The sequence below is a fragment of the Setaria italica genome, chromosome IV (genome assembly GCF_000263155.2).
Source record: "Setaria italica strain Yugu1 chromosome IV, Setaria_italica_v2.0, whole genome shotgun sequence".
Lineage (NCBI taxonomy): Eukaryota > Viridiplantae > Streptophyta > Magnoliopsida > Poales > Poaceae > Setaria > Setaria italica.
In genome coordinates, this window is record NC_028453.1 from 6,744,273 (window position 1) to 6,757,990 (window position 13,718).

Genomic DNA, 13,718 nt, shown 5'->3' on the forward strand with positions numbered 1-13,718 from the left:
CATTTTAGCTACCCCCAAGTGACTAAATGATTAGAGGGGGGCTAAAGTTTAGCCCACAAGATTTAGCTGGGGTGTTTGGGAAGCTTGGGGGCTAAAATGGACTAAAGTGGGGTGCTAAAGTTTAGCACCTCTCTCCCAAACACCCCCTTAGTAAATTTCACAAAACGACATATTGCTTGTCAAAATTGCCGTAACTAACATGTCAAAGTTTCATAGAAATTTATATTTAAGAAATTATATATCACTGACCCACGATTTTGCTGCGCGACATGTCGCGAAAACGATATATGATCACAACACTACATATTTTAGATGGGTGAAACTAGTAATATACATTACTCACTAATTTGGTTTTGTGATACTATCGCACGTTAAATTTGTAGTTCGTGATATGACTTCTTCAGTCTGTAACTTTGCAATAACTTGGGAGACGATATGTACTTGGTATGTAGTAGTAGTTTTGTAACATTCACTTTCCCCCATTTTTGGACAGACGACGCACAAGCTGGGCGCCCACGCAGAAACACGGCGGCCCATTTGTACGGGTGCGTTTGGTACAGCAACCGGATTCTGATTCTCGATAAGAATCCAAGAATCTGTACCAAACGATTTTTCTGGGGGCCCTCCGCTCGTCCGGTCGTCCCGCAGCGCCCCATTCGCGTCGCCCCTCTCCCCTCTCCTCTTTCCGTCCCGCAGGCGACTCAAGTATCGCGCGGCTAGGGTTTTGTCCCCTACGGCCGCCGCCCCTTCCTGGTGCCGGCCGCCGGCCCTCGCCGGCCTTCTCCGGAGGTCCGGCCCCCTCCGTTTTGGCCGTTCCTTGGAGCGACGACCTCCTCCGCCCGCCGTCCTCCCCTTCCCGCGGCACGACGGAAGAAGGTCCAGGACCCGGAGGGCCGTCCGTCCCCGCAGCTGCGCCAGAAGGAGGTGGCCGAGGGTCACCGTTGCCTAGGCCCTAAAATCCGGCGCCCACAGACTATCCTCCAAGGTGCGTTCAACGCCTTCCCTCTCCCAGATCTGAGAAATTGTTCCACATCCTTGTAATAATGGGTACTAAAATGTATGGTTCAAAATTTGTATATGTCGAAATTGATGGTATGCTTGTACAAATGGTTAGCACGTGTATGTGTTTATGATTATCAGATTACACAGTGTTTTATTTCTGAATAATGGGTACCATGTGTAGAGTTTCTGAATAATATATTGGACCAATCATTTTGGACTTTGGAATTATATGATGACTGTACCGTGCAATGTGCAAGTGCTAACTATTTATTAATATGAACTTTAAATATTATTACAGTATATTATTACACATATAAATCTGAAATGGACCACATAAAAAGCCTTGCAAACAATCAGTTCAATCTGCCAGGGGTAGTATAGACAATTCCAGCACAATCATCTCTTTCAGGAATCACTTCTCAGCCAGTTTGCCAAACGATTTCATCAGACAGAATCACTCCACCAGAGAATCAGGATCTGGAGCTCTGCCAAACGCACCCGTAAACTACATCTTAGTTAGGGGGCGGTGGCCCTTCGTACGCAGCCCGCTTGTCAGTTTACAGATACAGCCCGATACAAAGAGGCAAAGAGCTGCCCATTCTCTCTCTCTGCCTCTGGGTGGGGGTGTCGTAGACTTGTAGACCCTCCTCGCCTCACCTGCTGGGGGAGCGCAGCGCACGAGCCAGTGGCGACCGCCGCCTCTGCACAGCAGCGGGCAGATTGGCCCGATTAGCGCGGCTTCAGGCGAGCGTGGGCATACGGATGTCGTGACTGGGTGAGTTCCATCAGGTTTTGTGCAGGTTCAGCTGCCGGGGGATGGTTCTAGGGTTAGGTGTTGGGGGACCGTGGTGGCCGTGAGGACATGGCGGACGGTGATGGCGCTTTGAGCACCAAGGAGGAGAAAATAGAGGAAGGGGATAACACGGGCATACTGTGGAAATAAATGGAAGTTTTCCTCTTGAAAAATACTGAAACTGTGAGCGGAAATCCTAAACAATTTTGTGTATCAATCAGGTGGCAACTGGCAAGTAATCTATCAGGGTGCTGTTTGTTGGCAGATCCTAGAGAAACCATAGTGTCACCTAATTCACTCCTATTAAGATGATGTAGTTATACTGCTAGGCCATTATTTTTTCCTGCGTTCAGCTATCACTGTTTGTGCTTGTTTATGTAACTTTTACTTACGAGCATGTCATGTTTTCTAGATGGACCTCAAGGATAGCCTCTCCAAATTTAAGCAACAGCAGGAGAGATGCCAGTCATCATTGGCGAGCATAGCCGCTTCGGCTTCAAAACCAAAGCACAGGGCCCAACCTGTAAATGCTCCATCCGCTCCAGCAAGACCATCACAGCCTATCAAGTTTTCAAATGATACAGAAAGGCTGCAGCACATTAATTCGATTAGGAAATCTCCTGTTGGAGCACAAATGAAACTTGTCATCGAACTGCTTTACAAGGTATTTGCTCACTAAGCTACAACCTTCTTCCATTTTTCATTTCACACTAATGCAAATTGGAAGAAATGATTCCTCCCTTCTGGCCTCACAAATTATAATGGATTCCGCAAATCATCATTCTAATTGAGTTTTTGTCCCAGGAACTTTATATTTTTCGTCTAATTACTTATTGTATTTTTTTGTGTATTAAATCCCAGATTCCCAGGCTCGGTATAGGTTGTTTCAGGATTTTCCGCTTCTTAAGCTTTTTTTTTTATATTTTTTGTATAAAGGGTATAGGATGTAGTGGTCCATCCTGTTTTCAACCGATTTCCACCATGGTTTGTATGCCTTACTTCACATGCAAGATTATCAATCTTGCTATGTATAGCCTGCAGTTTGTAATATTTTTATGCTGCCTATTCTGTGTTCAGCTCATGCAGTGTAGGATTAAATTTCCAGAATAGTTTAAGGCTGGTATAGTTCACACTAAGTTAATGTGTAGTAAAAGGGAAAAAACTGTTGTGCTGGTTTTGCGATCCTTCACATGTAAGATCATCAATATGGTTATGTACAGCCTGTAATTTATAATGTTTGTATGCTGCCTATTTTGTGTTCGACCCATGCAAAGTATGATTTACTTTCCAGAATAAATTAAGGCTGGTATAGTTCACACTGATTAATGTGTAGTAAAAGGTAAAAAGAATGATGTGCTGGTTTTGCACGCATGTTGCATGTGAATTAGCAGGTGCTATATGATTATGCACTATTTGACTGAGTTGAATATAATGTATTGGCTATTTTTTTTCCTTGCTAGAATTAGGAATGTCAAACCAATGTTAGAAATATTAGAATGGCGCCATGGATTATTTTCTGTTCTGGTTGCCTAATCTTGTACTTAGTGGTAGAACCGTAGAAGCTAGTGACATTGCTACCAGAGATAGCAAAAACAATATCATATAAACTTTCTTTATGAATTTGATGCTGCGTCTAGTTTGTGAATGTCAGTTGCTGTTTCTTCTGAATTTGCAGACAAGACAAGCGTTTACTGCAGAGCAGATAAATGAAGCAACTTATGTTGATATCCATGGTAATAAAGCTGTCTTTGACAGCTTGAGGAACAACCCCAAAGTAAGCTATGATGGGAGGCGTTTCTCTTACAAGGTAAATTAATTTGTACTTCTAGCTGTCCATATTTAATTTCAGTTGCTTATCTTTGCTATCTTTCTGAAACCTTAGCTAATTCAAAATCATCTAAATTAGGAATTACTACTGAACTGCAAATCACTTACCATTCCTGCATTTGCATGTGGAATGTTTTTACTAGTGTCCTAGTCAACTAAGTGCAGTCACAAATTACTCTCTGGTGTTGTTATCTGTTAACACCTAGAGATTGGCAGAATTGAATCTTTGAAGGACTCGTAAAATACTACAAAGGATCTGTTTACATGCTTATCATAACCAACGGAAGTAGCATATTCCAATACCAGTGTAATCAGATCATGGGGAAAAATGGCTGAATCAAAATTTGGTGTCTTGGAATATGTGTGATGTGTCGTGTGTCATAGTATAAAGAGTTTTTGTAGTGTTTATCTTGTTGTTTGCAATTGAACTAGTCTTATTTTTGAGGTTCCATGTGTTGATTGCTACTTGCATATGTGCAGTCCAAGCATGATCTGAAGGGAAAAGATCAACTGCTTGTTTTGACAAGAAGGTTCCCAGAAGGTCTTGCTGTAGTGGAAGTCAAGGATGCATACCCCAATGTACTGGAAGATCTGCAGGTGACTAATTTCCTCATCTTATACTTAAGATGTTGTTCCAGACATAACATGATGCTGACACTGGTCAGAAAGGTATCCAACTTGGTTACAAAAATGCTGCTAAAATAATGGCTCCAAGTTAAGTTAGCAATGTGCTCTATTTTCACAAAAAAAAAAGAAAAAGAAAAAGAAGAAGCAATGTGCTCTATAACCACAAAGGTAACCCATGTTGTGTTAGTTTAGTCAGGGGTCTTATGTATTGCCTATCCATGATGGTTGTGCTGTCTGTCCTAATGAAGTTCTTTTATGTAGTTTGCTTAACCTTATGTTTTGTAGGTGCAATCTCAACTAGCGTGCTAGAATCACAAGTGGCGAAGCTAAATCTTCTACTATTTATATTTAAGCATATACCTATAATCTTGAGTATTTGCTGTGGTCTAGGCTCTGAAAGCTTCAGGTGAAGTTTGGCTTTTGTCAAACATGGACTCCCAGGAGGACATTGTGTACCCTAATGATCCAAAAGCAAAGATCAAGGTTGATGATGATCTGAAGCAGCTCTTCCGGGGAATTGAGTTACCACGTGATATGGTCGACATTGAAAAGGAGCTCCAAAAGAACGGCATCAAGCCCATGACCAACACTGCGAAACGACGAGCAGCCGCCCAGAGCAATGGGGTGAAACCGAAGGCTAAACCCAAGAAGAAGCAGCGTGAGATCACGAAACGGACCAAGCTCACAAATGCCCATCTGCCTGAGCTGTTCCAGAATCTCAACACTTAATCCTGCTACAATGGTAGAAAACTGGAGGGTTCGGTTTACCTTTATAATTATGTTGATGTGTACATACAAAACATGTATGTTGTGTGGCCTTATGAGCTCCGCAAATATGTTTGACAAGATTCTGGATGCCCTAATTATGCATTCTGACATAATACGATACAAGACCTTGAGATTTCCTCAGTTTTTCTTTTATCTCAATTGCAACATCTTCCAAGTTCGCGATAGTTTTGTGAATTTCAGACCTCTCAGGTTTGCGCTTAATTTCAGCGTGCGGTTGTGGATCTTATTTAAATAGCTCCTTCCTATTTGTAAAACTGTTCCACATAATTACTTCTACTGCCTAAGTTTGGACTTATCGGTTATTAAAATATCGGCTCAAGTCACGCCCCGAAGGCACGGCAGCGTCTGCCACTGTCGCGTTCTTGTACGTTGGGTTGTGCAAGAATGCAGAATGCCTATTTGGCTGGTATTGGAATTGGTACTGGTCGCGCAGTTTGTGTCCTGCATTATTGCAAACAGTTCTTGCTTCACCGCTTCATTCCCTTCAGACACAGGTCCCAATGCATGACACCCAAGCAAATCTATAAACCCCACACATAAGCATTCCAGCGCCACGGATTTCGATCCTTTTGCTGCAGTTCCACTGAAGTGTTTTGATGTACCTGACTAGCTCCTTTGGTGCATTCTCTTCAAATACAGGTTCAGGTCAAACTGAACAGGAATATGATCCTCCTAGAAGTGCCAAAAGGATTATGGTTCTTTGGAGAACTTTGGTGTCTTCACTTCACACAAGGAATAAGTTCCCCACAACTCTGGAGCGGCCTAGATGTGAAGAAAGGGGTTTTCCAGGTCAAATTGGCTACAGGCTTATGGGCTGATTCTGAGTCGTGGGCTATCGATTTGATTATAACCGCACGCTTAGTATGTCTACATTGTTAATTATAACCTATTTGCTCTTTATTTAGGCATGCATTTGGTGGCGCAAAATTGCATGGGTTATAAACTTTATCAGTAGCTGCATCAGAGCATGGGTTATAGTTCTTTCTCTGTCATCGTGTAAAATTGCAACCTAAAGTACTCCCTCCGTCTCAAATTACTATTCATTTTGGCTTTTCTAGATCATAATTTTTGATACTTAGCAAAATATATGAATTTAAAAAAGCCAAAATGAATAGTAATTTGGGACGGAGGGAGTACATGTCAAGAGTTGCAGTCCTAGTTGTGCACTTGCGAAGTTATGGTTTCTCTAGTTTGCGCATTCTATACATATATAAAAGATGCATGATAGAAGCATGCACTAATCAGTTTTCGCAGAACAACATAAGTCTAGTCTGGCTGTAGGCCAGATATCCTATATACAAGGATGAATCGCCATTCTTATACCTTTATGAGTGTTGTAACAGTATATCAGTATATGCAGTAAAGAAGGTCGATCTTTTATTCAGATTTCGAGGTTGTTACTTTCTTAGGCAGCCGAGCGACCGGGTCTTACGAGAAAAAGGCTCAGCTGCTCATCGGATCAGGCCTGCAACTGTAAGTAGGTATGCTTTTCCATCGTCTGCAAGAACCACGGTGGAAGCTGAGGTTTCCTTCTTTACCTTGGGGTCAGTGTGTTTCGCTACTATCTATGGTTCTTGCAGAGTCGTGGCATCTAATTTCCTAGATCATTCATGCAGTTTTTGCAGCTACACCTCTCGCCGCTCTGTTTCTGAGATGATCAATGCTAGCACTGCAAGATTAGACTTTGATGTGCTATAGTTCCGTATCTAGGAAAAAAGCACATTTTACTACCTGAACAATCCAGTTCATCTGCTTAGCCCTATGAACAAAAGTTCGGTTCAGTTTACTCGTTCGAATTATTTCAATTGGCCCAATACAATACAGTATAGCAGCAACAAAGTTCTTTTGAATGAATACGGGATACGGATACCATCAGTTAACTCCAAAGGCTGTCTGTCTTGTACTGATGGCATTTCTCATCTCTCAAGTTTCTCAGACCATCGCCTATGGATTGGCTCCAATTGTCATGCCTGTGATTTGTGAATGGCTCCTGTAACCTCGCATGTTTAATGTATACTAATCTAAATCTCATGCGTGTGAGTTGGGAGTGGTAACCGTGGACGTGACTGGCCTTGCCTGTAGCCTTCTACTGTAGGAGTAACTCTCTTGCTTCTGATGCCATATGTCCCCAATCATGGTTGCCATGCCAGGGACCAGGGTGCCTTCTACAGGCATGTCAGCGTCCCTAAACTCGTACATCATGATCCCATATGTCAGATGCGCATGAACACAGAATGGCTAAGACAATGACCTCTTTCTTAGCTCGTACATCATGATCCCATAAAGGGTGTCGTAGCTCGTACCAATCCTCGAACCATCACTGATTTTCATCAGATAGTGTGCACTGAATTTGTTCACAAATATTGACCAAACCGTTTGGCCATCTATTGATCGTAGCCTCATTGGTGTCGTGTCCACCTGCCGACAGTGCCCTGAAAGCGAACCGCGTCTGCTCCCAGTCCGCGCGTTCCTATCAGTCGGAAATGAGATAAGGAGCTGCTGCTTTGTCAGCTCAGCTGTATGGATGACAGGCTGAACGCGGAGCAAATATCCAGTGTAAACCAGCTCACAAGATGCTACTCCTACTATGCAAATTCGTAATGAAAATTCTTCCAAGGGGCCAAATTGGAGATGCTATGTGATCTGCAAAGAAGGCGAGGCACAAATTGGGAGAAAAAATTTACTCTATTGCTTTAAATTTCTACCGTTACATTGCTAGATTTCACCAAATCGGTAGTAAGAAAAAAAAATCTACCTTTTCTATGTACTCTGACGCTACGACGACGCTGCAAGCCTGTCGCACCGTGCCGGCGCGAAAGACAGCCGGTCGTTCTCGAGATCATACACGACGTGCGTGTTCTGCTGCTGGAAGTTGCCGATGACGGTCTGCTCCCCGGGCGCCGCGTCCAGCACGACGCACATCACCCGCGCGCCGAGGTCCTCGAACACGTAGTTCCCGCGCGGCAGCTCCCAGTCGGCGCCCTCCAGGTGCAGCGTCAGCGCCGGCACGGCGTGGCGGCGCCAGAACGCCGTGACGGGGAGCGCGAAGCAGAGGTCCAACGCGGAGCCCTCCGCCGCGCCGCTGAGCGGCAGCCCGACCTGCGCAGCGAACTCGGCCCTCACGGCCTCGTACAGGTCCTCGGGGAGCGTCGTGATCGACGCGCCCGAGTCGATGATCGCGGACCGGCGCCGCGACGCCGGCAACGGGATGCGCGTCGAGCCCACCGAGATGGCCTTGAGCGAGAGGAAGTAGAGCGACGGCTGCGAGGGGTCCCTGAGAAGCGGGGTGCTCCGGACCTCGCCGCTGTGCGCGTGGCCGTGGAGCGCGGACGGCGCGCCGCCGAGCGTGACGAGGCTGCTCGTGGACTCGAACATGGAGGTGAAGCAGTAGGAGAAGCTCGTGACGTTGAGCTGGCACGGCAGCGACCACCGCCCCCGGCCGAAGCCAGCAATGCCGGTCTCGTTCGACTGGAACACGCCCTTGTTGAAGTGGCCGCACCCGAAGGTCAGGCGCCGGGCGGAAAGGCTGCTGCCGGCATTGCCGCCGCCGCCGTCGTTTCCGAAGGTGAAGAGGTCGGTGGCGAGGTGGCCGGCGGTTACCGACTTGTCGCCGTAGTGGTAGACGTAGGCGCAGCTCCGGTTGCGCCCGCCGCAGGACGTGAAGGGGAGCGCGCGGCACCGGGGCGCGCCGCAGGGGAGCGCGGCGTAGGTGGAGGACGCCGCGGGGTCCAGGAGCGGGAGGCCCTGGTCGAAGCAGTCGCGGCAGGGCGCGCACTGCGTCCACACCAGGTCGCTCCCGGTGTCGAGCGTCAGCGCCACGGGCCGCGGCGGCGTGCCCACGGACAGCCGCAACAGGTACTCGTTCGTCACGATGCCGCCGCCGAGCCCGGCGCGCACCCGCGCGCGCACCGGGCGCTCCGACAGCAGCCGCCGTCGCGCCCTGGCGCGGTGCACCATGCGCCGCACGAGCTCCGGCCGCGCGAGGCCGCGGCCGGCGTCGGCGTGCGTGAGCAGCGCCACGATGCCGGCGCCGGCGCCGGGGACGGCGGGCGCGGCGTGCGTGGGACACGGCAGCGCGAGCAGGACCAGCAGCGCCGCGAGCTTCTTCATGCTAGCTTGGGACGGGATCACAAGAGCTCGCACTGGGATTCCACTTCTTATTTTACGCATCCTGAATAAAGCACGCGGTTCTTGGTGATTCGAGAGCGGGATTGGGCAGTGGATAATCGGGAGGAGAGTGAGGACAGGCGGTTGGGTGATGTGCCACTGATGCCTACTTGTTGGCAGAAGCCGGTGGTGCGGTGACAATGTTTTCAAAAGAACACGACTGCATTGTGTACGCCGTTTTGGCATGTATGCTTTTTTCTTGAATATTTTGTACTGGGCGACAAAGTAAGATGGGTTGGGAGTCGCCCAAGGACGGCAAAGGCGTTTTTGTTTGACCTCTCCTCGGCTGCCCTGTGTCAGCAGAGGATGAGCATGTGCGAGAATCGAACACAGTGAGGACTGAGGACCAAGAATTTTCATGATTGTAGTGTGGATGAAATCATCGAAACCATTGTCCTACTCCTACCTGATTCTGCCAAAGTGACAGTGTGGCACATTCTGTTACATACTGTCATGAAAATCTGTCAAATAAATTAGTACGTAACAGTCTTCAACATTAGAATCTCGCCATTATTTTTCTCACAAAATCTGTAATTTATAGCTACAGAACACAATTACATGGTATGGAAGAATTTTGAAATAAGGATTTGATTATATAAAATTTGACAATAAACATGTACTTAATTTGACTACATGTTAAATAAAATATATCATGTTTGACCTTTTCAAAATAAAAGATGCGTTGAAGTTCTATGGTAATCCACTGAGTAGATGGCAAGAAACATAGATGTTTATATGAATCATAATGAATGACCGAAAGGTGAAACTCTAGCATAAAAAGAGTGCAAATACATACATTTTTTTTAAGAATCAGACACGTAACTTTTTTTTATTATGATCCTACAATCTTTTTTTAACATTGATTGTAACTTTGAGTTTTAATTTATGAAGCTCTGGTTCTAAAAAAAGATATAAGGTTTCGCTTGGTCGAGGACCAAAGATTTCTAGGTCCTAGAGATTCATATCGAGAATATGGCAACCTTGTGAGACATGCAACTGAGCCAATACATCCATATACCGTCATCGAACTGCTACCGCATTGCGAGAACTGATGTACACAATCGCTGTTGTATTGATCTTTGCTTTGCCTCAAAGGCTTCGATTAACAAAAGATCGAACGCCTGCACACGCTCCAGGACACCACCATTTGTTTACTGTTGCTTCATTTTGGGGGGGAGAAATTTGAAAGAATCGCCCAAACATACAGAAATGGCGTTTCATGTTTGTTTGGTTTCAGCTTTAAAGTTTCAACCCTGAAACGACTCCCTCCCAAAAGGAAAACCCCTAGGAGACCAGCACCTCGATCACTCCCTTTTGGCAACAAAAAATCGCCCCGTAAACCGTAGTTTTCATTCAGCAACTACCTGGCGGGGGAGGCGTCTCCGTCCGCACCGGAAACCGCAACGGAGTCAACCGGGGTGGTTAGCCGTGCTCCACCACCGGTACGATTACGAGCGATAGTCGAAAGGCTGGCTGTTTTTCCCTAGGGTCTAGGGATAACTAACTGCTGGTGATCACTGAGTGATCAGAGTGCCTTTGGCTCCTGCAATCAGAGTGAGGCATGGTGCAATGAGTTCTGGCTCTGGGGCGAGCTTTTCTTGCCAGGGAAGCGATTGTTTTCATTTGTTTATTTTTTTCACATGCGCATCTCGAATTCTCGATGTCACTGTCTTGCGGTATCATGTGCTCTCGGTTCAGCAAGCTTTGGGTGTTGTTTCTTTTTTTTTTTTAAAAAAAAGAGGAGGAATCCACTAGGATTCTTCAGTCTTCACCGTATATAATCATGCGTGCCTCGTGACTAGTCATACTGTGGTCAAGTGTCAAGATCACTTACCAGACACTCATGGCAGATTTCGGAGCAGATCATCAGTACTCTTTTAGTGGGGGCTGATGATCACCTCCCCACTTAACCAAACAGAGCATGCCGCCCTTTTACTTTGGGAACAGGTCAATGACATGTTGACAACTGTGCGTGCCAAACAAACTCTTGCACGGCCACTGGTCAATAAGCATGCTCTCTGTTTTCTATGCGAAAGCAGCCAGAATCCAACAACCCCTGTTAGGAGCAGAGCAGCATCTTGTTCGATGGAGCTGAATTTTGCAGTCGATTCACTCGGTGACACCGACCGTGCGTTAGGCCGCATCTGGACCTTCCGGCGTTGCTGCCACAGCGGCGACCAGATTGGCCACCGGCGAGGCGAGCAGGACAAGGCGGACGGGGGTGGTCAAATGATACGGAATGTGGTGCTTGCGTGTTGACGCGTCGGTGCCCGATTAGGTTGGCGCGAATGATGATTTGCTACTCGTGCTTCTGGGGTTGTACTGAAGAAATACACGTACTCCTGTGTGCAGCTGAGGCTAGGTTGAGTTCGATGTGATACCCGAACCATGACTTCATGAGCTGATCAGGTTAGTAGTGTATGATGATAATACTACCTACTTTCTGGGGCCACAGATCACTAGAGAAGAAACCACCATGACAATACATGACATGCTTGTGCTAACCATTCAATAAGCAAGCCAGCATGCTGATCAGGTTAGTCTACGTGTGAAGATTGACCTGTGCCAACAGTTGCTTCCTGGAGTGTTTGTAGCGGAGGATAATTGTGAACCTCCTTTCTTTTTTAAAACACAATGCTTGTTGCAGTGCTTAATACTCCATCCGTTTCAAATTGTAGATCGTTTTGACTTTTTCTAGGTTTATAGATATTATTATGCATCTAGACATACTATATCTAAGCGTATAGAAAAACTATGCATCTAGAAAAGTCAAAACGACCTATAATTTAGGATGGAGGGAGTAGATGTTAAAGCAGTATTATTTAGAAAAAGAAACCTATGAATTTTTTTTAGAAAACCTGATCAACTCAATTGGTGTCAGTAATTGGCCTTAAAAACGAGTTTCACGAGGGAGGGAGCGAGGTTCCATCAGCAGCGAAATTTAAGCCGAAACAAAAAAAAATAGCCTGAAAAAAGGAGGAAGTAATGCCGGCCCATGGGACAGACCACATTTCGCGTAGTCTAGACTCTAGAGGCCCCAAGCCCACTGTGTGGCACGCGCGCGCAGCCTGCGCCTGCGTGTTAGGCTTGCACCGAAGCGAGTCGCCGCCGCCCGGACAGGACTGCTGAGGAGACACGCACTTGCCGTCGATGCCTCGCCAGCGAGTCCACACCGAAGCAGGGAGATGCTAAAGCGGACATCCAAATCCAAATCCATGGACGACCTCAGTGATGTCCCCAACAAAAAGCAGGGTATCCGATCCGATGATGCGAGCTCGCGCACATCTTTATTTGGTGCTCCGAGGTCAACCGTAGTCCACTACAAATACTGTTAATCCATCCCCTGGTTGGCATTTGGCAATGGTTTCCATTGCACAAACTGGAGCGAACGACCCTCTAGCTGACTTGTTAGGGGCTTAAGCAGCACCTTCGTCCTGGGTTCGACTCCCCGTGAGAGTAAATTTTAGGTTAGGATTAAAAAAATACTCTCGCCTGTCACCATACCAAAGCATAAGAGGCCCAGCCCAGTTCTCAAATGGACTTAATGGTGCCACTGTGCGAGGGTGGAGTAGGGGTCGGAAGTTTTCTAGGTCTGCGAGAATGTCATCTTCTTGATGCAAATCCCCTCCTCCCCCCTCCCCCCCCCTCCCCTTTCGCCTGTCACCACATCAAAGCATAAGGAGACCCGGTCCAATTCTAAATTAGGCTTAACGGTGCCATTGTGTAAGGGTGAGCAGTGGCGGATCCAGAAACGGGCTCCGCCCCGGGCTAACTAATATAAGGCTTAAAATTTTACTAACCATACACTATTAGATATAATATATTTTTCAAAGAGCACAATTCAACCAATAGACTCAAACAATACATAGAATATTGAAGGTAGAAAATTACCAAATTAAGAGTCTTCCATGATAAAAAAGAACCATACATGTCTTCATGAATTAGCACCACTTCCACTTGTTCCGACGTCCTCAATTCTACATTAAAATTTTCAACATATCAGCCCTATATAAAGCAAGATAACATTATGTATTGAAATAGACTAATACAAGTAAACAACACGCAACTTGAGCCCTCGTTTGGCAAATTCATCTTACGGTTTCTTAAGCCTTGAAAGCGCTTTAGAATTTTTTCATCTTCAATCGACGCAAACAAATCTCGCTCAATATAGCACATCATGCTATTATTCAACCAATCATCATTCATTTTATTTCTTCGTTCAGTCTTGATAATATTCATAGCAGAGAAGGCTCTTTCAACTGTTGCTGTTGCCACCGGCAAAATCAATGCAAGTTCAATGAGACGATACACCAAAGGAAAAACTGTATCTCTTCCAGTCTGAACCATCTTCTCAGCAATTGCAAACTAAGACTCAAATACTTCCTGCTCAAATCAATGAAGATGAAATATTCATTATCATTACTTTGCATAGAAATAGCAATTTCGAAAAAAAAATGCATACCCGGGGGAACGATTTCATATTTTCAATAGACTATAGGTAAACTGGGGCCGG

The 13,718-nt window shown here is 46.0% G+C and overlaps 2 protein-coding genes across 2 annotated transcripts; one reads left to right on the forward strand and one right to left on the reverse strand.

The window, feature by feature from the left end:
* The first annotated feature begins 565 nt into the window (after positions 1–565).
* On the forward strand, positions 566–5,170 carry LOC101782418. The gene is made up of 5 exons (XM_004964859.2): positions 566–985; positions 2,208–2,459; positions 3,471–3,602; positions 4,103–4,219; positions 4,640–5,170. Exons 2-5 carry the CDS (start codon positions 2,208–2,210, stop codon positions 4,976–4,978), a joined length of 840 nt encoding a protein of 279 aa, XP_004964916.1. The 5' UTR covers positions 566–985; the 3' UTR covers positions 4,979–5,170.
* Positions 5,171–6,815: 1,645 nt separating this feature from the next.
* Positions 6,816–9,608, reverse strand: LOC101782818 (aspartic proteinase nepenthesin-1). The gene is made up of 2 exons (XM_004964860.2): positions 7,794–9,608; positions 6,816–7,681 (listed from the first exon to the last, which is right to left on the reverse strand). Exon 1 carries the CDS (start codon positions 9,563–9,565, stop codon positions 7,814–7,816), a length of 1,752 nt encoding a protein of 583 aa, XP_004964917.2. The 5' UTR covers positions 9,566–9,608; the 3' UTR covers positions 6,816–7,681; positions 7,794–7,813.
* Positions 9,609–13,718: the final 4,110 nt, after the last annotated feature.